Source organism: Scaptodrosophila lebanonensis, unplaced genomic scaffold (genome assembly GCF_003285725.1).
Source record: "Scaptodrosophila lebanonensis strain 11010-0011.00,11010-0021.00 unplaced genomic scaffold, SlebRS2 tig00000085-arrow-pilon, whole genome shotgun sequence".
In the NCBI taxonomy this organism is placed as follows: domain Eukaryota; kingdom Metazoa; phylum Arthropoda; class Insecta; order Diptera; family Drosophilidae; genus Scaptodrosophila; species Scaptodrosophila lebanonensis.
The window spans coordinates 958,272-983,588 of NW_022060564.1; the positions used below are offsets into that span (position 1 = coordinate 958,272).

Genomic DNA, 25,317 nt, shown 5'->3' on the forward strand with positions numbered 1-25,317 from the left:
TATTTATCAGCCCATCCATCATACCTCATCATACCACATTATATAAGATAAGCCCCCTTATGGACACGTCAGGTTCGATGTTCATTTACGACTGATAACAACCGAGTTTTGGTGAAAAGCATCTAAGCCGCCCAGCAGCTAGCCAGTCGTTGAGCGCCGCTTTAATCAAACGAGTCGTGGTATTTGTGCAAAACATCTTAACATGATTGAGCTAAAGCATCCGAAAACGGGGCAAATTCTAGAGGTTGATGATTTCTGGTTACGATATCACTGCCGCTGTGTGGATTGTGTGGATGTCGATACGCAGCAGCGACGTTATAATCTTTTCGATCTTCCAGCTGCTGTAAAGGCTTCGAAACTGAGCTATAAGTCGGAACAACAATTGTTGGTGGAATGTAAGTAAAGAAGTATCAACAATCAAACGCAATATTCTTTCAATGTCCAGCATTTTTAGGGAGCGATGGTCATAAAGCCAGCTACGACATCGACAACATCTTTAATTCCCAGCTGGATGCGCTGCTTCATCGTCGTTTAAACTCCACAGTCCACACACCCTGGACACGTAGCGTTATAAAGAGGCATGAGAAGGATTTGCGCTTCCCTTTGTCTGCGCTGATCAATAACGACGATGTGGTCAAGTCCTTGGTGACCTCTCTGGTACGCTATGGTGTTGCCTTTATTGATGAGGTGCCGGCCACGTCCACAATGACGGAACTAGTCATACGTCGCGTGTTTCCCATTATGAAGACAATTTTCGGAGAACTTTGGACCGACAGCGATGTTAAAGATCCTGAAGGCACGCCCACCACGATGCCCTATAGGCATCCACACACGGATAATACATTTTTTTGTGATGCAGCAGGCCTGCTGGCTCTGCACTGTACCGAGCATGTAAATCGAGAGGGCGGAGAGTATTTTTTTGTGGATGGTCTGCATGTTGTCCAGGAACTAAAGCGACAAAATCCAAAGGCCTACGAGTTACTCTGTCGCGCTCAAGTGGCTGCGGAGTATTTGGAACCAGGACAGCATCATTCCTACACTGCACCTATTATAAGGACCGATCCAGTAACTGGCGAATTTGTGCAGCTGAGCTTCAATGTTTGCGATCGTGGCATGATAAACACACTGCCACAATCGGAAATGGCCGACTTTTATGCCAGTATGCGTGCCCTGCTGAAGATAATCAAGGATGAGGCAAATCGGTGGATGGCTCTGCTCAGCCCTGGTACCATTGCGATCTTTGACAATTGGCGATTGGTCCATGGCCGTCTCGCTTATAAAGGCGAGCGTACCATTACAGGGGCCTATGTATTAAGAACCGATTTCATGAGCAAGGCACGAGTGCTGGGTATCATTGAATGAGCAGTTCAGACATTTTGTAAATTGTTGTTATGTGAAAAAAGCGGATGTGAAATTAATCAAAGAAGATCCTTTTGGATTAATAACAGGTATGGCTTAATTGAAAGCTGGTACTTATATAAACAGACAGGTATTAGGTATTCTTGTTTGACTTGAGGCGATCAACTTTTTTCTTATTGTAAGTAATACTACCTTAATTAATTGACAAAAATATATTTTTTCGTTAATGTAATTTAAATTTGAAGAAATGGAATCATTTCAATGGTAACATTAAAAGGGTAATTCGAACAAACTATACGTGATTATAATCACAGATGTTTCGTTCATTCATTTTCAGTCTTTATTGATAGTGGTGTATTTCTTGTTTACCCGACCGCACTCATCTAATGAGCTTATCTCCCTATGCACACGTCAAGATCGATGCTCATTCCGTACTAATAATAAATGAGTTCTTGACAAACAGCAGCTTAGTTAGCCGTCGAGCGCCGTTCAAATCAGTCGTATCGTGGTATTTTTTTGCAAAGCATTTAAATATGATTTCACTAAAGCATCCAAAGACGGGAAAAATTCTGGAGGTTGATGAATTTTGGCTCCGATACCATTGCCGTTGTGTGGAGTGTGTGGATGCGGATACAAAACAGCGACGCTATAATCTTTTCGATCTGCCAGCAGCTGTAAAGGCTTTGAAGCTCAGTTATAAATCGGATCAGGCGTTGTTGTTGGTGGAGTGTGAGTAAAGAAATATCAACAATCGAACACAATCTCTTAACAATGTAGTTCATTTCAGGGAGCGATGGTCATAAAGCCAACTACGACATCGACAACATCTATAACTCCCAGCTGGATGCGCTGATAAGCCGTCGTACGAGCTCCACAATCTACACCCCTTGGAATCGTAGCACTATTCTAAAGCACGAACAGAACTTGTGCTTCTCTTTGTCTGCGCTGATCAATAACGATGACGTGGTCAAGTCGTTGGTTACTTCTCTGGTACGCTATGGTATCGCCTTTATTAATGAGGTGCCGCCGACACCCACAATGACGGAATTAGCCATACGCCGCGTATTTCCCATCATGAAAACCTTTTTCGGTGAGCTTTGGACGTTTGGGGATCGCAAGGATCATGCCGATACGGCCTACACAAAGCTCTACTTAGGCTCCCATACGGATAATACGTACTTTTGTGATGCAGCAGGCTTGCAGGCTCTGCACTGCATCGAACATGTGAATGGTGAGGGTGGAGAGAATTTCTTCGTGGATGGCCTGCATGTTGTTCAGGAACTAAAGCGCGAAAATCCTAAGGCATATGAGTTACTGTGCCGTGTCCAAGTGCCCGCCGAGTACATTGAACCGGGACAGCACCATCGTCACACGGCACCCATTATAAAGACCGATCCGGTAACCGGAGAATTCGTGCAAATACGCGTCAATGAGTACGATCGAGCTATAATGGACACTCTACCCCAATCGGAAATGGCAAATTTTCATGGAAGCCTACGCGCCCTGCTCGAACTTATTCGCGAGGAGGCGAACCAGTGGCAGCTAAAGCTGAGCCCGGGCACTATTGTGATATTCGATAACTGGCGAGTACTGCACGGCCGGATGGCATATACAGGCCAGCGTACTATGAGCGGCGCGTACGTGCAAAGAACCGATTTCGTGAGCAAGGCCCGAGTACTGGGTATTATCGAATAGGCTGATTTTTTATTTCACCCACATATCCTGCCAATTTTGTTGTGAAACGGATGAATACAAATAGAGAAGTTTATAACTGATTAACTACGCTATTAATTCTTATCTATTCTCAATTAGAATTCGATATCATCTCCAGACACTCAGTTCTTAGTCAGCTGAAGTTTCCAGTTGAGATGAGGAGCGCGTTTTAAATAACGGAACCTGGTCTAAAAGGGGATCAATTCAAGCGAACTGAATAGCAACTTCAGAGAATTTTACAGTCGTTAATTAATTAAGTTAATTGTAACTTTTATTATTAATTAAATTTCTTTACTTGGCAAAAACCAAACAAAAGCAAACTGAGTTTTCTTTCTCCTTATGTACACAACATAGATGTACTGTTATGTTATGGTAACATTCTGTCTGCTAATTTTAATGCCAATTGAGAGACTTATGTTATGCACACATGAAATGTTATGTTTACATGTATGTATGTTAAAGCACGCAGTCAAATAATAATTTGAAAAGTAAAAATTATTTATTATGGAGTAATAACATTTACATTTATTATTTTACTTACATTTACAAACATATCGAAATTGGAAAACTTTTATTATTTAAATCACAATTAATACCACTTAAAAAACAAAACAAAAATTGAGGCACTACGCAATTAAATTGCAATCACACACTTTTTCTAAGAGTTTTCGTCAACCCCATTGACCGACGGCGCGACGCTTTCAACAGATCGAGCAAAACTGAGCCTTGCATTGCAATTTGCAACTACCAGCAGGTGGCTCTCCTGAAGAATTTAGAAGTAAAGGGAAAGAATCAAAAATCATAACGGAAAATCACCTTTTGGACTTAAGCGCCTCATAGCGGCTTTTCTATGAATATTTAATTGTTAGCTGCACCACCTATGAACTTTTTCTTCCTATTACGTATTTACACATTAGGTATTTATTAATTTCGGATTTAAATAAAAAGCGCGTACGCAGCTTTTTCCAAAATTGGATAACTTTAATTAATTAAAACACAATTATTACCACTTAAAAAACAAAACAAAAATTGGGGCACTGTGAAATTTAATTGTAATGACGAACACACATACACACACACATAGAAAAAATATGTATACCGCACGCAATTCGCGCGCCATTTTCGCATTAAAAAGCATAGCCATAAAACATAATAATATGTGCTTATTATGCACATTTCGCACTCAACTTAATATGCACATATAACTAAAAATAACTAATATGTTGATATTACTAATATTTGAACTATTTACTACGCGTTTTCTAAGAGTTTTCGGCAACTCCAATGACCGCCGGCGCGACGCGTTCAACAGATCGAGCAAAACTAAGCCTTGCTTGCATTGCAGCTGCCGGCAGAATGCTCTCTCTAAGAATGCAAAAGTAAAGGCGAAATATAAAAAGTCAACGGTAAATCAGCTCACGCGCCTGCCATACGTGAGAGGCGTACTGCGTGTTTGCGCATTTCATGCGTTGCAGAATATTTGGAAATTGTATTAATTTCAGATTTAAATAAAAAGCGCGTTCGCAGCTTTTTCGAAAATTGGATAACTTTAATTAATTAAAACACAATTATTACCACTTAAAAAACAAAACAAAAACTGAGGCACTGCGCCATCAAATTGCAATGAAAAAGACACACACGCATACATACATAGAAAAAAATATGTATACCGCGTGCAATTCGCGCGCCTTTTTCGCATTAAAAAGCAAAGCCATAAAACATAATAATATGTGTATATTATACACATTTCGCACACAACTTATTATGTACATATAACTAATAATAACTAATATGTACATATTACTAGCATTTAAACTATTTACTACACGTTTTGTAGGAGTTTTCGCCAACTCCAATGACCGACGGCGCGACGCGTTCAACAGATCGAGTAAAACTAAGCCTTGTATTGTAGCTGCCGGCAGAATGCTCTCTGTAAGAACGCAGCAGTAAAGGCAAAAAGTAAAAAATCCTAACAGTAAATCAGCTCTCCTGCCATACGTGAGAGGCGTAGTTACGTAGTCAGCTAATTAGACTCTCATGCAGACTCTTATTTGAATAATATTGTAATTGTCGGAGAATAATTAATTAAGTAAACGTCTTTGAATGGCGCGCGCATAGTGTGACCAGTGTGGGTGTGATCGTGGTATCAGCCCTGTGTGAGCGAGATCCAGTTCATGGGAACTGGATCGAGTGTTCTGTGTGTGTTGCTTTGAGAATTAGTGTGTGTAAGAGTTATTGGAATTAAAACTAATAAGGAAAATATAGTTTGAGATCATACTACTACTGCAAATCAAATTTTGCCACAATTTATCGGCACGCCTGACTGTAGCTTAAATCTTCATTTAAGCATTTCAATAAGGTATATTAGTGTCTTTGATTCATTAGTTTAATGCAAATTGATTGATAAAAATAATAATTTATTAATTATACTGGACCATTTCTCATTTACTAACTTTGCGGAGAGGTTGGAAATTTAGTTTGAGAGTTTAAATCTTTCTTTCCGGAACCACAGCTACACTGTTGGACTTGTCTATTTCAATTTCCTATATGAATTTCTTCCAACTCGTCATAGTTTTCCAGTATCCTGGAATAGTACCTACAGAACTTTCTTGGTGTTAATGGGTTGTCCAATTAAGTTCGTGCTATTGAGAAATTTTAACTTAAACTAATACAGAATTCGCAGGAGTCCTGCATAGTTGCGTTTTGGAAATACAAATATCCAGGAAATATCCTCGTCATGCCTTGAACTTTTAACTTCCACAGCAAGAGAGAATATCTAAACTAGGAAATAAGTATAACTACTAAGCAGTACGAACAATTATGAAATAGAAACAAGCAGCTTCAACAAACCAGCACAAATTCGAAATTCCCATATTTAAATGAAAAAAAAGTATTTTCTGTCTTTTAGCCACTTTTACTTGTGACCTTATCATATTGCCTTAATATATTTTTAATGTTGTAGTTTTTTTTGTGTGTGTTCGTTACATTTTCCAATACGTTTTACAAATTTTCAATTAAAATATTCAACAATTACAAATGAAGTCGAATTTCTAAGCACTTGACGAAACAATTACTCAATTACAATTAAAATTACATATCTGTATTATTAGTTTTACATAAATAGCTTGATATCGAGGCTGCACACTAAATAAAATGTTATTTGCATCCGATTGACGCACTGTTTCATGAACATTAAAATATTTTGTTTATCATTTGATAAAACTAATTAACTAACGTACAGTTTTTTGTTTCATTATGTACAATATTTAGCTAAGACGACATCCAGAGAACTTTTTGCTTAAAATAGTTAAAATTGTAACTAAACAAAAGTTGTTAACAAATTTTAGACGACACGACGCGACGTGTGTTATTTAAAAATTTCTGATTTGATTTGGGTTCAATAAATTAAAGAGATATACATATGCTCGTATATACATACATATATCCGCATATATCCGTACTAACTATGAGCGTGTCGAGGTAGGCTTAAAATGTAACAATTTGTTAGTTTAGGCTTATAAATTAGAAGCGTGTCTTGCATGTATGTGTGTATATATGTACGTGTGTGTGCATGAAGATGTGCTGTCAGAACTAGACACTAACCTAGATATACAATTTTAACGTAATAGTAGCTACAACTTCATGCTCAACTCGATACACCACCATGCCCATTAACTAGTTTTGTGGGCGACTTAGGGGCCGCCGCTGGCGCCTCCATATTCGGCACTTCAATGGCTGGGGGCGGCGTAGCACCCTTGGCCTTGGCCAATACCTGACGCTGCTCATAGATCTCATTGACGAGCTTCTTGACAAACGGATGATTAAACTTTCCCTCAGTGGAATCAAAGAATTCCTGATGCTTAAGCAAACAATTGTCGCGTTTCTCATACTCGAACGCCTGCATAACCATATCCAGACGATCCAGGTCCTTGACAAACTTGGACTCTGCACTTTCTGCGTGCTCGTACTCCTGCAATACAATCAAATGATATTTAGAGAATGCGGTACTATTTAAAAACCAATTACTTACCTCAAACAGCTCCATAATGCGCTTGCCACGTGGCTCTATCAATTTGCATATATCCTCCATGGCTTTGAATTCCATCGCCCGCTTCTCCTCCTTGGATACACCACAGAAGGGCGTAATATCACCCACTAGACTCTCGGCCAGATCGTGAACTAGCGCCAGTTCCATGCAGCGTATTTGGTTCAGACCCTCGCTGCCGTCCAGCAGAAATGTGAGCATACTCATGCGATACATGTGACCCGAAATGGATTCGCAATCGTTGACATCGCGCAACACCCAGCCAGTACGTTTGGTGTGCTGTAAGAGGATAAGAAATAATTACGGGGTTGTTATATCGCCATTTGCATAATTTATTGAATAATGAGCCTTGCGTAATGCTGACATGCTCTCTGTCTAATTAAAACGTAGGCTATAGAGATATGAAATAATTACAAAGGCAACCACTTCTACTCAACATAGCCAGCGGAGTGCGCTGTCTGTCTGTCTGACTGTCAATATCTTTTGAACCGTACCAGTTGGAGACTCAAAATATGGCATATTTATTTGTCTTATCCAAAATGCGCACCAAGTTTATTTGATACTACAGATAGCCTCATTATTTTCAGCAGCTGCCATAGAAACAATGGCGACTCTAGTTATTGAATATCTTGTCTAGCTTGTTTGTTTCTATTTGTTTAATCCACTGGGCATAGTATAATAGATTCCTTACAGCTACTTTAATCTGAGACTGCGTTTTCTATATATAGTATATTAAGAGTTTAAATTGTTGTCGTGATTTTGTTTTCCCAACTTTGAGTGACGTCTTTGATTTTGTTATTGGTATTACGCCTGCACCCTAACGGGGGGCCTTCAACTTAAACTTTTGTGCGCGCATGGAGGTCGTCGTCATTCTATTTGATCAATAAACTAAGCAGTGTCGCCGATTGTTATTTATAGCTCGCAACGGTAAACAAGGTCTAAGAAGAGTATGCGAAAAACTTGTAGGCCAGCTGTTGCAATTCACCTTCTCGTTGGTTCTGGCATTTTCTTCCTGTACTTTCATTTATGTGTACGAGTATATAGATTTTCTGTGCAGTCTTAATTAAATTGGCAGCGCGTGCAAGGCAGAGTTTATAAAATACAACTAATCAGCAATATTATCAGTCGATTTTGGCTGCTTGTAACCGAATGAAAGTCACGTCATGTCCCGCAGCTATTGTTTGTCTTATCAATACATTACCCAACCTTAACTTTCATTTCTATGCAAACGAGAGATAAGTTTTGCGATTTGCAGCTCAATAAACGTGCGAACATCAATCAGCTTTTGGATTATATCAATTTTTCTTTATCATATCGTACATACTATATAGCAGTCATATAACAAACTCATAATAACTAAACCAGACCGAAAAGCTTGCATTGTAACTTAATACAGTAAGATAAATTAAATATGCTCTCGTAAGCGTTGGATAGCCTTTTCAACAATGAGATGAAGAATAAAACAGAAATATTTCACAAAAATAATGCAATTTTTAAGCAGCTTTTTTTATAATACTTCTAATTTATTTGCAATTGTTTAGAATCTAAACTTTAGGTTGTTAGAGCTTCTTTTTACAGTAGACCTAGATGAATAGCTTTTGCTGAACAAATCTACTTTCCAAATTCCAATATTACGAGTTCGAAAATGTTCTTCTTTCATGAGCATAAGTACTTGCTGCTAAGCTAGACTATACCAAACAATGCTCATTCTTTGGTTTCGTCAAATCCACAAGCTTATCAATCAGTTATCTAAGAAATCTTCTGCTATTTTGAATCTTTCGAAATAACTCTACGAGACTGCTGGGCAAAGAGATTTAGTTTGAATTTTCACTGGATGTGCATAAAATAACTGTTCATTCAACGCAACAAAACTTGTTTTTGGTGATTTTGCAGAGAGAGAGACACTTTTACTCACAAAAGAAATGTTAATTTATCTGACTTATTTGTTTACCTTTGAATGATTTGTTTACCTTTGTTATCGCCATTTATTATTTTTTCAAAGTCAAAGTTCTGTCTGGTTGGTATTTGGGTAAAAATTCTGATTCGTCTGCATTCAAGGCTATATCTGCAGATAGCGCAGAGGGTAACTTTTACTTTGGCTGCCTAACATGAAGTTAATGAAGAATATTTATAAACTTTCAGTCAGAAAACTGAAACCATTTAATAACTGTCCTCGTACAGCTTGGAAATAAAGTCAATACGAAAAAATACAATAGGCAAGCCCGGGATGTCGCTGAGAAAAAATATATTTCATGTAAAAGGGTTTCTTAAGAATTTAATTAAGCTATAGAAGTTGTTTTGAATTATAGAAGACAGCAAAATGTTCTGTATAATTTATTTGTAGCTCAATAGTTATGGAAATTTTAGACAACTACTACTCGTCTTGTGCCTGCCTGTGCTTCTATTATGAATAGCTCGAGGAAAATAGAATAGGTGCTTGGCTATTACCATTTTCTGCGGGTCAGACCGCGAGAGGTACCCGACATTGAAAGTATATCTGTACATATCTATATACCAGGGCATTGTGCTTATTACGTCTACAATGTGAAGGTTAAGATCAGAGTCACAAGATGCGTTTTTTTCTCTAATATTTTGCCAATATTTTAGCGCACGTTCTCGCTTTCTCTCTCCCCCATTTTGTCAGCTATATATGTACATATATACTAAATATTGTATATATACGTGCTATATAGTCAGAAATTTCGCTAATATTTTGCTAAATTGTATTTCTGTATTTCTAGACAGCAAAAAATCATTTTATTAGCTCACGTGAGGCATTTGGAACTTTGCCTTCTCAGCGTTTTTTCGTTTCACATTTAATTGTTTATGGCGCACCAGTTTTATTTGTTTTCTTTCGACTATCAGTGGAATAACAAAAAAAAATTGCTGGGATTATACAATTCACGAGCATGCATCGGACTCGAACCCAACACTCTATTCATTGCATGATAATTCAAAACCAAGCAATTCTGTCAGCGTCTGCTCGAATTACAATTGCGCCGATAACGACGCGACATTCCGGATTTAACGCCAAGTTTTTTTGTTTCCAACAACAATGCATGTCTCCTCCAATGTCGGAGGTGAAACACTTTACTGAATTAGTTTTTAAATAACATTTGTGGATATTCGCTAAATAATCCCCATTCGAATATTACGATTATACAAGTAGCTTCTATTATAGATCTAGATATAGCTTCTTAAGAAAATTAACACATGTAGGACATCCTTTTAGATAGTTTGCAAAGAAATATAACAATCAGAAAAATGTTACTAGCGAACTCTGCTGTTAGATTAAGGGGATTCAAAAGCAGAGATTGGGATTAATTTATAAGAATTCCTTTAAAAATCAATAAAGTCGAGCTTTCAGACTAGTGAGGGCATTAGGGAAGACATTACCTGCGGACTCTTATGTAAGGCTAAGGAGACTAAACTACATGAATAATAACTAGCACGAGAAGAGAAGACTAATAAGCTGCTTAGAGATGGATACTATTTTTTCAAAGCGGCGTATTTCTTTACACAAGTGGTTATTGTTTCCTAAATACTATTTACAAATCGTATCAAAAGAACAAGTGACTAATTAAATCCAAAACTTAAATACGAGGATTATAAACGAAGAGGCATTTCAATTAATTTCATATTGTGAACTTAGACTTAGTTCTAGTTTGTAAGATCAACTACAATAACAGCATTAAAGATTCATTGAATTAACACAAGCAATTCTAAAATTGTAAGATTTGTCGGGTACCCTAAAACCTAGTTCCATTTCCAGAATCATTGTCTAAATTATTGTTGCATATGTTTGAATAACAATTAAGTTTTACGAACATGAATTTATTAAGTAAAAATCGCCAAGGTTTTTTATGGCAGTCAAACGTGTGTGCCGATATCGAATCAGCAATAAATGAAACCGTTCGAATGTGTAACAATCGTAGAAGTGGCAGTGGAAGCCTGCCAGTTATCTATGTTTATATAGCCATGTTGGCTAGTTTTGCTGATTAGATAGCTAACTGGCCAGACAACGGCACATAGAAGACGGACGGCTGCTTTATTTGTTTCAGCTTAATATTACTTTGTTGTTTGCAGCAACAGCTGTTATTTGTTTAGAGTAATCCAAAATGATATCCAGCGGCAATCGAGTTATAGCTGCATAGAAATGCTTAGAAGCTTTTATATTAGAAATCTGAACGAATCAAAAACGAAAGCAGCACAGCAATTTTTAAAAATTGCTGCAGGTATACTTATCTGTATATATCTATGTTTATATCTACTTGTGCATGAATATATTATTGGTATATATTTTTGGCAAACGACTATATGAAAGCTCTTTAGTTGCTGCGAATCGGAGCGTACTCTCGAGGCTGTCGTAAGAATTATACAATAATTTTTGAACACAATATAGCTAGAAAAATAAACAGCGAAAAGAAAAACAAATGAAATTTGCATTGTTTTTTCTTTGTGTGGATTCTTTTGTTTATATCTGTTTCTGTTTTTTGTTGTAGCGAGTAAAAATATGGGTTACGGGGCGACTACAACTGGGTACAGTCTGCGTCTTGATTCAAAATTTTGTTTGGAAAATGTAACCTTTAATGAACTTATTAACAATTCAATTTAAAATAATACTACAATACTTTCACAATACTTTTAAAATCATGTGGGAAGAGGAACCTATTTAATAATGGGCGAACATTATCAATTTTTATAGTGCTGTACTATATATTTGAATGCCCACTAAAATATTTAATTAGACGAATTAATGAGTCAACAATTAAGTATTGAAATATTTAAATTTCTATGCGTCACAAAAATTAGAAAAAGATAAGAAACTTTTTAGATTATCAGCAGCATAGCAAATTAGTTAGTTTTACCTAAATTTGTTCTACGAAACTATACATTACATTTTATATTCTGTGTATAAACACAATTTCTCGCCAGTACCATAGAAATGACGCTCTTCACGGTCGTCTGAACATCAAATTAAATCTCATATGGCAAGCCTTGAACGCTGCGATGCAAGACAACGACCCACACATGCCCTCCACTCTATGCCACATAGCGAGAAAAAATATCTAAAACTAACGTCAGCGTCACGCGATCCGTGCTATGGATTATGAGCAAACAAAAAATAAACTGAAACATCATTAATGAATAAATAAAACAAAGATGAACGAGAGCTGAGAGATCAAGTTTGGAATAAACAACAGTATATGGCACAAATACGTTGAAAAGTGTGTGATTTCTGGCAAATAGTATGAACTGTTAGTTTAAAACTTAGCTTTTAAGACTAAATATATCAAATTTGGCCATAATTTCAAAGATACAGATTTTTTGTTCTGAACATGGAAAATAATAAGAAATCAGCAATGAATTTCAGGAAAATGCAATGCGGAATGGTGTAATCTGGTGCTCTTAAGATAAAACTAATCTAATATGATACCAAATCATAAAAACTGTAATTTAAAACTGAATAATAATTATCATATTTCCAGAATTTCAAACAATTCATATATGGGTACCTTTTAAGACCAGAAAAACGAGTTTCTATATTGGCAGCTTAAGTTTCAATTCATTAGCAACAGCAGGAATGGCAACAGAATGCTGATAAAGCGATTTTCATGAAATCCTCCCAGCCATAACCGAATATTATCTGAACAATAAAAATTAAAAAAAAGCGCACAATCATGGCAATTATGTCGTATACGTGAGCATACTAATTACTATCTGCATGGGAAACACAATTAGCTTGTAGCTTAATTGAAGACAAGCAATTTTTCAACACTAAGCTCTTTAAAAAGCGTTCACTAATTACATCCTGACACCTCAAATGTTCACAATCAAAAATACGAGCAACAAACACTTGACACTTAAAAACTTGTGTTTGTCCAGATTATTACGACGCCTAGTGTAGTATTAACGAGCAAGCTAAGCGGCGAGTTTCTGAATCATTTCCAGTTCGCTCTTCTTATTCTCTTCGCTGAATCAAAACAGTGAGTATTTTGTTTTATATACATTATGTATACGTACGAGTATATATGGGTGGTGGGTTGCTTATGTATATTTTTCTCTGTTTCTCTGGCAGTATGGTTGGGAAAAATCGATAAAAAACATATGATTATGTGGACGGTTCACGCTATTTTCTCGTTGCTACAATCTGGACACATATTGGCTGCCAAAACTCACCTTTAGATTTCCAATGAGCTCCATAAATTGCAAAATCTCGGCGAGTCCGGTACTGAAGCAGGGCTGCTTGCCAGTTGTAGTTGTTGTGCCGGCCTCCTGACAGGATGTGCCCAATCCGTTGTTGTTGCTGTTGGCGTTACTGGCATTGTTGCTGCCACCGGCCATTTCATCGGCCTGCTTATGCGCCTGCAGAGGTTCGGCAGCCAGTGAAGACATGGCAAATTTTGTTGTAGTTGCAGGCTGGTTGCTAGACTTTGCGTTGCGTTGTTGTTGTTGCTCCTTCTGCGTATGAAAGTTACGCTGAATATTGTTTCCTAGTCCGACGAAATGTTGCTGCAAGATATTGCTGCTTAAAAATCTCAGTGTGAACGTTTCGCGCTTTTCGTGCTGCTTCAATTTCGATTTCGACTTCGATTCACCGTGACCGCAACCGCTCCCACAGAAAGGCGAAATATGACTGAGGTTTCCATTGAAGTTATTTATGCTCGATGCCGTTGACGTTGCCGTAGATGTTGCTGCTGTTGCTGTTGCTTGACTAGATACGCTCGGCTCTTGTTGGTCGTATTGCTTTGGTATTGCTGTAGTTTCTGTTGTTGTTATTATTACTTCTGATAATGACGTCACGCTGCGTGTCGGTCCGCTCATTTGCCTAAGGAACTTATATAGTTGATCCCCATTTGGCGACGCCGTCGCTGTCGCTGTTGCCGCTGTGGCTGTCGCTTTGATCAGTTGCTGTCGTGAGAGCATTGTGATTGAGCGTAACAAAAATAAAGTGAGAGGGCGAGAGCGTAAACTTGAACGTGAGCGTCGCGCGCGTGACTTTCAGCTACAAAATTGTGGCCGTCGTTTTTTGTTGCTGCTGCTGCTGCTTCTGCTATTGCTGACTGCCACGTGATGCGTGTGTGTTGCGCGACGAGCTGTATGTGCGAGGGAGAGAGAGAGAGAGACAGAAAGAGAGAGGGAGACATTTATAATTTGAATGTAGCCAACATGCAAACGCATTAAATTTTTATTAAGACTTGTTGTTGGCAAGCCATGCACAATGCACAACAACTAACAGCAGTTTGGGAGGCCAAAAAAAAAACCTAATAAGAAGTTCCTCAAACTGTTAAACGATTATGTGTTGGTTTTAGAGCCACCACGTTAACTTGCAAAAATACTATACAATTTCATAGACATAAATCGATTGTAGAGACCCAAAATATAATTCTAAATTCATTAAATATTCACACATATCTAAATGTCGTTAGTAATATTGGAAAAGCATCACGAATTTCATGCACACCTCACGCATTGCACACATCCCTAAATCCTATAATCAATACCATTTTTGGGAAGTGGGAGCTCAAGCTTTACAGTTTAGAAATAACTGTGTGTAGTCACAGTTGTCGCTGCTTTGGAATCAACATTTGATTGAAAATGATGCAATAAAAACTCAAATTTCGAAAGAATGTAGAATAAATACTTTTGGTAGATGATGCATGGCTTAAATAAAAATTTTATAATATTAATATTTTGACAACATAGCAACAGAGTACAGTTTCGAATTCTGCGAGTGTCTTTGACTACAGTTTTAGAGGCACAGCTGCTGTAATATTGTAGCTATCAGCTGAACATGCTAATTAGTTGTTGCTACTCATACTAAATGCTATTATTAGTGTTTGTTTAATATTAATTAACACTTTAGTGGCACTCTTGTTCATCAATATATTACAGTTTGCGAGGAATTCTGAAGACAGTTTAGCGTCTAATTGATTGTTTTTATTGATCAAAGTGCAATTAACGAGCGACACCAATTAAATTTTTATCGGCGAACCAACAAAGGCAGCACACTCAATTATGTTGCCGCCGAGACATTATAAACAAAGTTATGTATATAAACATTTACAGCAGATTCGCACTCACGTATCAAAGAAACGCGCGCAAGTTGATAACACACATATGTATGTGCATACATGCATAAACAAGTATATGCACAGGCAGACAGACAGACACACACTTGCACGTTGTCCCGTTTGTCTAATACAGGAAGTGAAAAGAATCGACAGCACAGCTGCCTTTTGGCAGGCACTTCAAGGTGATTCCAACAGCGACACTGGCATTTGTGTTATTGTTGCTGCTGCTGCACGTAGGCACAACAAATAGGCAGGCTGGCAGGCAGGTAGTCAGGTTAAAAGGTAAGTAGGAAGGAAGGCAAGACTGGCGCGCGTGTTAGTTGAAGAACTTTTGGCTACGGCCCAGGATTAGCTCACCGACTAACGGTAAATGCGATGGCTACCGTCAAACTGAATTGAAAGCTTGCGGGCCGTTGATGATTTCAGCGTTTTAATTTGCAGTCGACAATGGCGCGGCAGCGACAACGGAATTAAAAATAATCACCTAACTAATAAAAACGCCAGTGGTGCCCCAAACCGTGATCGGCAGAAACAGTGACTGCCAAATTGTATAAAAAAAACTTTACATAAATGTTATCATACACAGAATACTTTATTTTTTACAATTGTTTTTAAGTTTTATGAGGTTTATTAAAACCGTATGCTTCGGCAGCGCACAAATTCAAAATGTAGTCACTTTTGTGATTCACTGGGCATCACTATCAGGCACACATCACATATACACACACGCGTCGCTCAGGCAATGCAAATTTTTGAAATTTTCTAACAAAAAATGCTTACAGCAAGCAGTGCCAACGTCCAAACACCAACCAACAATGCGGACAATGTTGCGCGTACACTTGTAATGTTTAATTGCAATTGCACAACAAAGTCTAGATTAGTTGGGTTTATTTTTAGTCGGCAGCAGCTGCTCTTCGCTGCCTCGTACAAGAAACTTCTTCTTTGCTCTGCTTTTGCCAGTGCTACCCATACCCTAACGCATTACGTCGAGAGCTGTGCACAGCTGTTTGGCCATTCGATAGACACATCGCTTATTGCAGAGCGCACATACAGTTGCAGACAAAATAAAGGTAAATGTTATAAAATTAATGCAAATTAATTGACGTACATTAATGATACTATGAACTACTAATTCTAAATACATAAATAGTAAAATAGATTACCGAATTTGGGGAACTGCCTTTTGCAATATTTTTGTTTTATTAATTTTTAAAGCTAATAGGGATTTAAAATATCCTTCGAGTCTATTTTGTTTTTTTTAATTGTTGTGTTATATTTGTCCTTTAACAGAGAAATAATTTAACTGTTCCTAAACATAAATCCTGCAAAGCTGAAGACTCTGACTGTATTGACTAGAAAAATGTTACCATAGAAGTGCCTATTTCTTTATTTGTAAGTATTTGATTTTGATTAAAACTTATTTTATCTGAACATATTACGATATATTAAATAAAAATAATTCCTTAAATTATTGTGTCGTTCATTTAACCTTTTTAAAACCTTTTTGAAACTCTAAATTTGTAACTACTTTTTCTCCATTTTCATTCTGCTGCTTTTATTTTGGCCGCGACTGTTGCAGTGCTGCAGAACGAAAAAGCGCGCGTTTTTTCGTCACAGCCGCGCGTGTTGTCAAACATTTTGGTTATAAATATTTTTATTTGGGTCGATAAAATATAATGTTGGCGCCAATTAAGCACTTATTGGGGAAATATCGCATTGTGCTGGCCAGTGGATCGCCGCGGCGCCAGGAACTCGTGCGAATGCTGGTGAATTATTTATTTTTTGCTTACAACACAATTTGATGGAACAGTTTGAAAATACCTTTAATTCAGGGTCTCAATGCAGAGCTGTGTCCCTCCACCTTTGAGGAGAATCTAAATGTGGCGGACTATAAGGAATTCGCCGAATATATAGAGGCAACTGCTCAGGGCAAAGCAGAGGAGGTTTTCCACCGCTTGCGCAACGCCGGTGGCGAAGGTTCCACCAATCTTATCGTCATAGCTGCAGACACGATGGTCACACTGGGCAAGGAGGTTTATGGCAAGCCCAAGGATGCGGCGGACGCTGTTCGCATGCTGAACAAGTGCGTGCCATGCTAATCCCATTTAATATTGCTTCTTTAATACTGCTCTCCAGTCTCTCCGGCGCCTGCAATCGCGTCTTCACAGGCGTTGTGCTCAGACACGATAAAGGCGTGCGCACATTTACGGACACGGCAGACGTCTATTTTGGGGAGCTGACAGAGGCACAGATACAAGACTACGTGGCCTCGGGAGATCCACTGTAAGTGCAAAATTGAAGCTCCTATTGGGTATTGTAATGGCTTCTATTTGTATCCCATTCTAGTGATAAAGCCGGTGCTTATGGCGTGCAGGGTCCTGGTGGAGCCCTGATACCACGCATTGATGGCGATTTTTACACGGTTATGGGTCTGCCTTTGCACCGCTTGTGCTTGGAGCTAAACAAACTCTTTCTGGAGGATCTGAAATGAGCAATGTAAATATTGACAAGTTTCAAGACAACGCTCTTATCAATTTTTCCACTACATTGTTGGCGTCGCTCGGACGTCAGTGAATACGACACTTGAAGACACCATTTGATAAGACAGCGAATGCGTCTATTTATCTTTAGCTTAAAGTTAAAACAGCCAACGAATATTAGAGAGAGTCCGCGCCCTATTCAACATCTTCGTGTTTAGGCAAAGCACAGTGGTGCGGCCTTTAGAATTAAATTTAAAGATTTCAGAGACTAGTTTCCCAAGAATCACACAGAATTCAATGCAGCTTTCTTGAAACCATATAAAAAAGATTTATTTCTTTCAATTGCATTTAAATTATTCGACATTATAAAAACTGCAATTGAAAACTGAAAATTATTTAAATTTTTCTGAAACCAAAACAAATGTCGAGTTCCAAGTAAGTTCTTGTTCTGAAAACATTGCTTTTAAATAAATCTCCTTGTGTTTAAACCATTAGGAAATATTAATTATAATTAATATACTGTCGGTATATATCCAATTATTTTGTTCCAAAAGGCGTATGTAAATAAGAAAAAGTTAAAAGACATACATTTTAAAAATGTAACTAAATTTATTTTAAATCGTTTGAATGAGTTACATAAAAATTGCCTCAGCTTTTGTAATAATTGTATAATAATAATATAATAATTGTTAAGATAGAGCATTACTTTTTAGAAGCTTAATAAACCAAAAAAAAAAATTATATTTAAATATAAATATGCTTTAGTTGGTTTTGATATGCATTTTAAGGCACTGTGCCACTCACTGCCTTTCACAGCGTTCTGATTTCCTAATCATAAAAAACAATACAACAAAAACATAAAGCAGAAAAAATAATATTCCCATTTGTTGTTGTACATTGATAAGCCGATTGCACAATCGAGCTAAACATGCGAGCGTATTTTAACAGACGGAGAGCAACAAAAACAGAAATGATGGGATAGTTTGTTTTAAACAAATTCTTGTGAACTTTTCACAACAGCTACCGGCCGAGTGCGTGTCAGTCTGACTTGTGCACTTCGAAGATAACAATGGCGCTACAACAAACAAAGATGCTAAAGCAAGAACAACAACAACAACATCGGGAAGAGCTGCCCACAAGCAAGCCAACGCATCAACTGTGGGGCGGCCGCTTTAGCGGTCAACCCCACGAAGCTCTCCAAGCCCTGAACAACAGTTTGCCGTACGATGCGCGTCTCTATAGCGACGACTTGGATGCGAGCAAGGCCTATGCAGAGGCACTGAAGCGTGCAGGCTACCTGAACAGCGCCGATTGTGATGTGATTGTGAAGAGCTTGGAGCTGATTCGTTTCGATTGGGTGGAGCGCAGCATCAAGTTTCTGCCCAGCGATGAGGATGTTCATACGGTTAACGAGCGCCTGCTGGTGAATATTACGGGCGAGCTGGGACAGCGTTTGCACACGGGTCGCAGTCGCAACGATCAGGTGATCACCGACATGAAGCTGTGGATGCGCAAGGCCAACAGAGAGACATTGGGACGGCTGCGTCTGCTGATTGAGGCTTGCGTGCTGCAGGCGGAACAGCATCTGGGCATTCTTATGCCCGGCTACACGCACATGCAACGCGCCCAGACCGTCCAGTTCTCCCACTGGCTGCTCTCCCACGCCTTTGCCCTGCGAGAGGACTGTCTGCGGCTGGTGGAGCTGCGGGAGCGCTCCAATGTTATGCCACTGGGCAGTGGCGCTCTGGCCGGCAATCCATTGGGCATTGATCGTCTGTGGTTAGCCGAGCGATTGGGCTTCTCTGGAGTAACCGCAAATAGCATGCATGCGGTGGGTGATCGCGACTTTGTGGGTAAGTCAAAAGATAATGCAATAACTCAACTGATTTGAGACGCACATACTTACTTGTATATATAATTTTGAGCTATTTTGAGAGAGTCAATTGATAGATCAGGGTCGGTCTGTCTGTTTAACAACGAACGAATTATTAAAGAGGGGATGCGAAAGTCAAGACATACATATATAAACAAAATATACATAATATTTATATGTATAGGATGACTTAATCTATATGTTTCTACATCTGCAGGTGTTTATTCCTACAATATGATTTGATTTCAATTGTATCTTCTCACACTGAGCTTATTTGCAGAGAACTTTTATTATTACGAGTAGTGCATATAGTAAATAATTCTACAACTATATATATATATTTTGATAGGCATATAAATATTTTTTGTCTTCGAAATGTATAAATGGTTTTTTATTTTTGTTCAAACCTTGTCGAATAACAATTAAAAATTAATTTTTAGTAATCAATATCATACGATTTAGGAGCTTGTAAGCCTGATTTCATTATTCCTATTTACCGTTTCCCATTCCTATTCTTATTTTGATCCTGCCATTCCAAGTTTGGTGCTGGGAAACAGAGGTATATTTTTTTATGAAGAAGTTTGGATAAAAGCAATATCTCTGAAATTTCTTTCTGCACAAGGTAGCTTAATCTATATATAATCTATATTTGTTAATATCTCGAATCTGGAGTTTTTGCTTTTTTGAATAATTAATTTGCTTTTGTCGCTATAATTCCCTATATAAAACCATTAAATTATTTCAGTGGACTTCATTTATTGCTGCTCCTTGGTTAGCCTGCATCTATCGCGTCTTGCCGAGGATCTAATACTGTACAGCACTCAGGAATTCGATTTTATAAAACTAGCGGACGGCTTCGCTACCGGTTCCAGCTTAATGCCACAGAAACGTAATCCCGATAGCTTGGAGCTTATTCGCGGCATTTCTGGCTTGATTACTTCCAATCTGACTGGCATTATGATGACAATTAAGGGCACACCATCCACCTATAACAAGGACTTGCAATTCGATAAGCAATATTGCTTTCAGGCTCACGATAAGCTAGCGCAGAGCTTGGATGTAGCTGTGGGCGTAGTAAGCACCATGCAGGTGCAAAGACATCAAATGGAAGCTGCCCTAAGCACGGACATGTTAGCCACAGATTGGGTGAGTTTTTCTCCATCTAATTTTTTCTACAATATGTTTATGTAACGGGCAAAAGGAGGCATAGAAGATGGGATATATTTTATATGTTCCATCTGTTTGGCAAAGCGATTCAATATAGCCATTGACGTTTATTAGTTAGTATGGCGAAGATCTCTTGAACCATAATAGCAGGGGACCCAGTATTTGCTATTATCCATACCCTATATAGTCCCATTATCTTATATAGCTGTCATATGTAGGCTTAGTCTTCTTCTTAATATAGTATGTAAATAAATTCTTTGTAATAATGGCTGCTAGAAACAAAAGCTATTCTATAAAATAATATCGTATTTGTTTCTCATAGCTTGGGGATTCTAATTTGGCTTTTTCCCGTTAAATTTGGTTGTTTTTGAAATCCAATTACGTAAAAAATTCCAAAATTGAGCGAAATATGAAGCGAAAATTAAGGTAATTCTGGCTTTTTCAAAAATACACTTAGCTTTTTCTCCTCTTTTTTTCAATTGCCAACATTTAAGCTTTTTTTAAACTACAAGTATGCTTCCCGTCAAGAACAGCCCTATTTCTTCTGCAAAGTTGGCATGCTGTCTGTAAATGAATTTACTGGGATTTTAAATCGCGCGCTTCTTTATTCCAGGCCTATTATCTGGTACGAAAGGGCGTGCCCTTCCGCATGGCCCATCACTATATTGGACGGGTGGTGGCCCTGGCTGAGCAGCGTGGCGTCGGCATCACTGAAGTGCCGCTGGGCGAGCTGCAACAGATCTGTGAGGCCTTTGGCGCTGATATTGTGAGCGTGGCCGACTATGGCCTCAATGTTCAGCAGTATAATGTGGTCGGGGGTACGGCCACTGTGTGTGTTTTGGAGCAACTGCGTCAACTGAAGGACTTCTGCATGGGTTTGTGCAAGCAGTCCTAAACAATGTGGAACGGCAAGCTTTATTCAATTACTAATTGCTGTACAGGGGATTACGTAAATACAAGTTTTAAATTAAACATTTGAAGAGGCGTGCGCCTTAGTTAACACTTGGACTATTTGGCATGTAAGTGTAGGGTTCGGTTGTGGCAAACTCGTTCTTCTCCAGCTGGTGATAGCCCGTCATCGGGGAGTTGACGGGTGGTGCCATCTTGCCACCAGAGATGAGCACGCCCAGGCTTTGCTGGAGCTGCCAGCGACGAGCTTCGCGTATAGACTTGTTGCGACGCAACGTTTTGGCCAGCATGAAGGCGCAAAGCACGCCCAGAAACTGGACGACGGCCACTGTGGCGGCGCCCGTTGCTATCAACATGGCGCTCTGTGAGACGATGTACTTCATTTTGGGTAAACAGCCGTAGCTGAAGGTCGTAACGCACTTCACCATATTATCCGCGTATATTTCCGGCGACAATTCTATGCAACAGGATTGGGGCACCTCAATTTCGTCGGCTTCGATCGTTGCATTCATGTATTGATTCCAATCATCAGGAGAGAGCACGCCGCAGCATTCCAACTGTAATGCAATTATACTTGTACAAGCAAACTGTTTCGGCTAACACTACATCTCACTTACGCCAATTTGCATGTAGTCGACGGCATCCTTCACCAAGTCATCGTTATTATATTCAGCCAATGCCTGATTCATGGTGCGCTGCAGCATATCTCGAACCTGTCCTTCATTAACAAAGGCGGCAATGGCGGCAGACACTTCGAGTATAAAGACCAGGAATAGGCAAACACCGTACTGAAAACACAATTAGTGGCTATATACCAAATCAGTATAAGTACAAGTAGGTTTCCACTTACCAGATTAATAACCATAACGCTCTCCCTCATCGCACCATAAGCACCAAGAGCGGCCACCGCAATTAGAATAAAACCAATGGCAATCAGAAGGGTGGGTGGTGAGGAGAAGTGTCCGTCTATAAAGACACTGAAATCACCATAAATTGTCTGTATGGTGGTGCCCACCATGATGAGCAGAACAGCCGTGAGCTGAAAAGAAATATGAAATATTTAAAAAGATCAGCTGGATTGTTGCTGTAAGAGCTTCAATCAAGAAATAGGTTCAACCATATACAGCATAATGGAACGGATTAGTTAATTATCAATATATATTCCCTAACTGGATCTAACTAGCTAAAGAGATTTAATAAATAAACACATTCAAACATAAAATATTATTTAATCATCATTTAAGGGTTATTCATAAAACCCAAATATGAATTTTTTTGCATATTACATAACTGTAATAGATTAAAACATTTCATCTTCGCTTTTATCACCTGACCGCTAACATAACAAATAATTAAATTTCAATCATCAATCCAATGTAATGGCTGCCTTAATAATAAAACAAGAGAAGAGGCTACAGCCAAGCAAGCCCGACACCCAAAAAAATAGGCATAGAGAAGAAGAAGAGCGAGAAAATAAACTCGTGTTGCCTTTAGACTAAAAGAGTCTACATACCAAGTTTGGTCAAAGTGGGCTCAGCCGTTTCCGAAATCCAGGCGTTCATTCAGACAGACAGATGGACAGACAGACAGATGGACAGACATGTCTAGATCGGTTTCTCTCGTCTGCTGATTAAGAATATACCTATGTGTATATAATTTATATAGTTGGAAATGCTTCCTTCTGCCTCTACCTTTGTTCAAGCATAAATATGAAACTATTCAACCTATTCTGTTAATATTCCAAATAAGCATTATGGTACCAATTATGTACCTATGGCTTGCAAAAGAGAATTAATTGTCAGCACGTGCTGTTCGGTTATCAAGGTACAATAAAAGTGTGCCCTAGGCCTACATAAGACTGATAAAATTTTGATATTCAAAGAAGAAAAGTTCCATTAAGCTGTTTATTTTTGGGTAAATAAATAGTTTTCTTGCATAGATTCTGTGAAATGATAATCCAAAGCCCATTAAAAGGTCAACTTCAATTTATTTTCAGGTTCATTGTGCATGGAAAGACACTCGAAATCCCATTCAAAAAAATGTATCTTATCACCAAAGACAAAAAGACAACAACAGAAACAAACAACTAATCTAAACTGTTTTCATTTCAAACAGCGCTGAGCCTAAAAGGGCCGTTGTACTTGACCTGTTTCTCTTAACGATATTCTCTTTCTATCTCCGATTGCCATTCGTTCGCGCTCTCTCTCTCTCTCTGTCTCTCCGTTGCTCACTCTCTCGGCATAGATATCGTTTTACGGACGAGTCAAATGATTCATAGAATTGCGTCTAACTGATAAGCAAAGTGCTTCTATTATCAACATTTGATAATATGAATAACTTCGAAAACAAAATGGCGGCTATTGCGTTCCATGAATCATTCAAAACTATGTAATAGGTAGGGCTCCTAATTTTAGTTCCAAACCATAAACTTACCGCAAACATAAAGCTCACTATGATGAGCATATATTTGGCGCATCGCATGCCGGAATTCAATTGCAAATCCCGAGTGGCCATTTTGTTAAAATTCTTGTTGTTCTTCCTGATGTTGTTCGATTCGCAGTTGTCAGTCTGCTGCAATATATATATATATACTTAATAACACCGTATAGTATTTAATTGGATTTCGCTTGCCGGAGCAAGCAGCACGTACTTGTACTTTAACTTTTGCCAGTTCCACGTAAACTGAACGATTGGCCCGCAACAGGGCCCAGAGTTCTCGGCCGATTTCGCGCCGTCGTTCGCACAGATGTCACAATATTACTCTCTCAGTAGCCCTCTGGCGTTCTCACACTCTCATATGGCTGGCCTTCTCCGGCCAACGTTTCAATTACTTATCAGCCATAAATGTTCATTTCCCCCCGAGCAAATAAAAGCAAGCGATAAGAACTGTAACCTGGTTCGTTGCCTAAAAGTACCGAAATCGACAGCTTTTTGCAATTATACGAAATAAGTGACGACTTTCGATATATAGTGTCCCATAGTCCCATGACGTCTTCCCAATGCTCTTTAGGGCGCAATTTACTTTGCTTTTCAAGTACATGTCAAGGCTGTCTGACCTTGCCATAGAATTTATATCGATTTCATTTGATTCAGCACGCGACTCTGACTCACCCACTCGCGTTCGGTACAAATATCGATTTTATAATCCCACTGCAATCACTGAACACTTTAAATTATTCATACCAACAACAAATTGCCGATGTTGTTGGACGTAGGTGGGAATTTTTAATATATAGCTGGAACTCAAAGCTAAATGAAATGCGGCTTCTGGACTCACAGAAGTGGTTTCTTTCCCTTTTAACCTGCATTGGAAATCGCAATTTAAAAAAAAAAAAACTATATCCTATACCTGTTTTTCCCCGTCACAGTCCGTCAACTTTGTCGCACCAATCGTTCATATTACAGCTGTATGTATAATATATAAGACTTCAGTTTATAGTGAGTCATTATATAATATATATATAGTATTAAATTTCATTAAAATAATTTTATATGTTTAATAGTTGTTCTTCTGGCTATGAGGAGGCATAAATACTTATAGAACTCAAATTTTTGTTCAAAAATAAGAGAGTTTCTAGATCCCATGATGATTCTATACTCGTATGTGGCTTTTAAAAAACTTGGCCAAGCCTTTACTTCGAGGTTTGCCTGGAAAATGATCAGTTTTCACACGAACGGACGGGCGGACAGGTCTAT

At 38.5% G+C, this 25,317-nt stretch overlaps 6 protein-coding genes across 6 annotated transcripts; 4 read left to right on the top strand and 2 right to left on the bottom strand.

Annotated features, from left to right (window-relative positions):
* The first annotated feature begins 171 nt into the window (after nucleotides 1–171).
* On the top strand, nucleotides 172–1,440 carry LOC115626469 (trimethyllysine dioxygenase, mitochondrial-like). Its single transcript, XM_030521852.1, has 2 exons — nucleotides 172–395; nucleotides 455–1,440. Exons 1-2 carry the CDS (start codon nucleotides 203–205, stop codon nucleotides 1,360–1,362), a joined length of 1,101 nt encoding a protein of 366 aa, XP_030377712.1. The 5' UTR covers nucleotides 172–202; the 3' UTR covers nucleotides 1,363–1,440.
* Nucleotides 1,441–1,803: 363 nt separating this feature from the next.
* On the top strand, nucleotides 1,804–3,054 carry LOC115626432 (trimethyllysine dioxygenase, mitochondrial-like). The gene is made up of 2 exons (XM_030521806.1): nucleotides 1,804–2,088; nucleotides 2,147–3,054. Exons 1-2 carry the CDS (start codon nucleotides 1,893–1,895, stop codon nucleotides 3,052–3,054), a joined length of 1,104 nt encoding a protein of 367 aa, XP_030377666.1. The 5' UTR covers nucleotides 1,804–1,892.
* A 2,932-nt stretch (nucleotides 3,055–5,986) lies between these two features.
* LOC115626367 lies at nucleotides 5,987–16,110 on the bottom strand. The gene is made up of 4 exons (XM_030521721.1): nucleotides 15,973–16,110; nucleotides 13,298–14,214; nucleotides 7,103–7,396; nucleotides 5,987–7,042 (listed from the first exon to the last, which is right to left on the bottom strand). Exons 2-4 carry the CDS (start codon nucleotides 14,042–14,044, stop codon nucleotides 6,719–6,721), a joined length of 1,365 nt encoding a protein of 454 aa, XP_030377581.1. The 5' UTR covers nucleotides 14,045–14,214; nucleotides 15,973–16,110; the 3' UTR covers nucleotides 5,987–6,718.
* A 607-nt stretch (nucleotides 16,111–16,717) lies between these two features.
* LOC115626368 (dTTP/UTP pyrophosphatase) lies at nucleotides 16,718–18,151 on the top strand. The gene is made up of 4 exons (XM_030521722.1): nucleotides 16,718–16,958; nucleotides 17,025–17,275; nucleotides 17,329–17,475; nucleotides 17,539–18,151. The coding sequence occupies exons 1-4, from the start codon at nucleotides 16,869–16,871 to the stop codon at nucleotides 17,681–17,683; spliced, it is 633 nt and encodes a 210-aa protein (XP_030377582.1). The 5' UTR covers nucleotides 16,718–16,868; the 3' UTR covers nucleotides 17,684–18,151.
* A 534-nt stretch (nucleotides 18,152–18,685) lies between these two features.
* On the top strand, nucleotides 18,686–21,692 carry LOC115626262 (argininosuccinate lyase). Its single transcript, XM_030521571.1, has 3 exons — nucleotides 18,686–19,525; nucleotides 20,291–20,691; nucleotides 21,326–21,692. The coding sequence occupies exons 1-3, from the start codon at nucleotides 18,742–18,744 to the stop codon at nucleotides 21,605–21,607; spliced, it is 1,467 nt and encodes a 488-aa protein (XP_030377431.1). The 5' UTR covers nucleotides 18,686–18,741; the 3' UTR covers nucleotides 21,608–21,692.
* On the bottom strand, nucleotides 21,585–24,192 carry LOC115626263 (tetraspanin-6). Its single transcript, XM_030521573.1, has 4 exons — nucleotides 24,055–24,192; nucleotides 22,472–22,660; nucleotides 22,239–22,409; nucleotides 21,585–22,178 (listed from the first exon to the last, which is right to left on the bottom strand). Exons 1-4 carry the CDS (start codon nucleotides 24,133–24,135, stop codon nucleotides 21,705–21,707), a joined length of 915 nt encoding a protein of 304 aa, XP_030377433.1. The 5' UTR covers nucleotides 24,136–24,192; the 3' UTR covers nucleotides 21,585–21,704.
* Nucleotides 24,193–25,317: the final 1,125 nt, after the last annotated feature.

Coding starts and splice junctions, on each gene's coding strand:
- LOC115626368 (XM_030521722.1), top strand. CDS start 16,869: ATGTTGGCGCCAATTAAGCACTTATTGGGGAAATATCGCATTGTGCTG. Junction 16,959..17,024: donor AGGAACTCGTGCGAATGCTG/GTGAATTATTTA, acceptor CCTTTAATTCAG/GGTCTCAATGCAGAGCTGTG. Junction 17,476..17,538: donor GTGGCCTCGGGAGATCCACT/GTAAGTGCAAAA, acceptor ATCCCATTCTAG/TGATAAAGCCGGTGCTTATG.
- LOC115626367 (XM_030521721.1), bottom strand. CDS start 14,044: ATGCTCTCACGACAGCAACTGATCAAAGCGACAGCCACAGCGGCAACA. Junction 7,397..13,297: donor AGCTCATTGGAAATCTAAAG/GTGAGTTTTGGC, acceptor ATCCTCTTACAG/CACACCAAACGTACTGGCTG. Junction 7,043..7,102: donor GCATTATGGAGCTGTTTGAG/GTAAGTAATTGG, acceptor ATTGTATTGCAG/GAGTACGAGCACGCAGAAAG.
- LOC115626262 (XM_030521571.1), top strand. CDS start 18,742: ATGGCGCTACAACAAACAAAGATGCTAAAGCAAGAACAACAACAACAA. Junction 19,526..20,290: donor GGGTGATCGCGACTTTGTGG/GTAAGTCAAAAG, acceptor AAATTATTTCAG/TGGACTTCATTTATTGCTGC. Junction 20,692..21,325: donor ACATGTTAGCCACAGATTGG/GTGAGTTTTTCT, acceptor TCTTTATTCCAG/GCCTATTATCTGGTACGAAA.
- LOC115626432 (XM_030521806.1), top strand. CDS start 1,893: ATGATTTCACTAAAGCATCCAAAGACGGGAAAAATTCTGGAGGTTGAT. Junction 2,089..2,146: donor GGCGTTGTTGTTGGTGGAGT/GTGAGTAAAGAA, acceptor AGTTCATTTCAG/GGAGCGATGGTCATAAAGCC.
- LOC115626469 (XM_030521852.1), top strand. CDS start 203: ATGATTGAGCTAAAGCATCCGAAAACGGGGCAAATTCTAGAGGTTGAT. Junction 396..454: donor ACAACAATTGTTGGTGGAAT/GTAAGTAAAGAA, acceptor CAGCATTTTTAG/GGAGCGATGGTCATAAAGCC.
- LOC115626263 (XM_030521573.1), bottom strand. CDS start 24,135: ATGGCCACTCGGGATTTGCAATTGAATTCCGGCATGCGATGCGCCAAA. Junction 22,410..22,471: donor GCGTTATGGTTATTAATCTG/GTAAGTGGAAAC, acceptor TTGTGTTTTCAG/TACGGTGTTTGCCTATTCCT. Junction 22,179..22,238: donor TCGACTACATGCAAATTGGC/GTAAGTGAGATG, acceptor ATTGCATTACAG/TTGGAATGCTGCGGCGTGCT.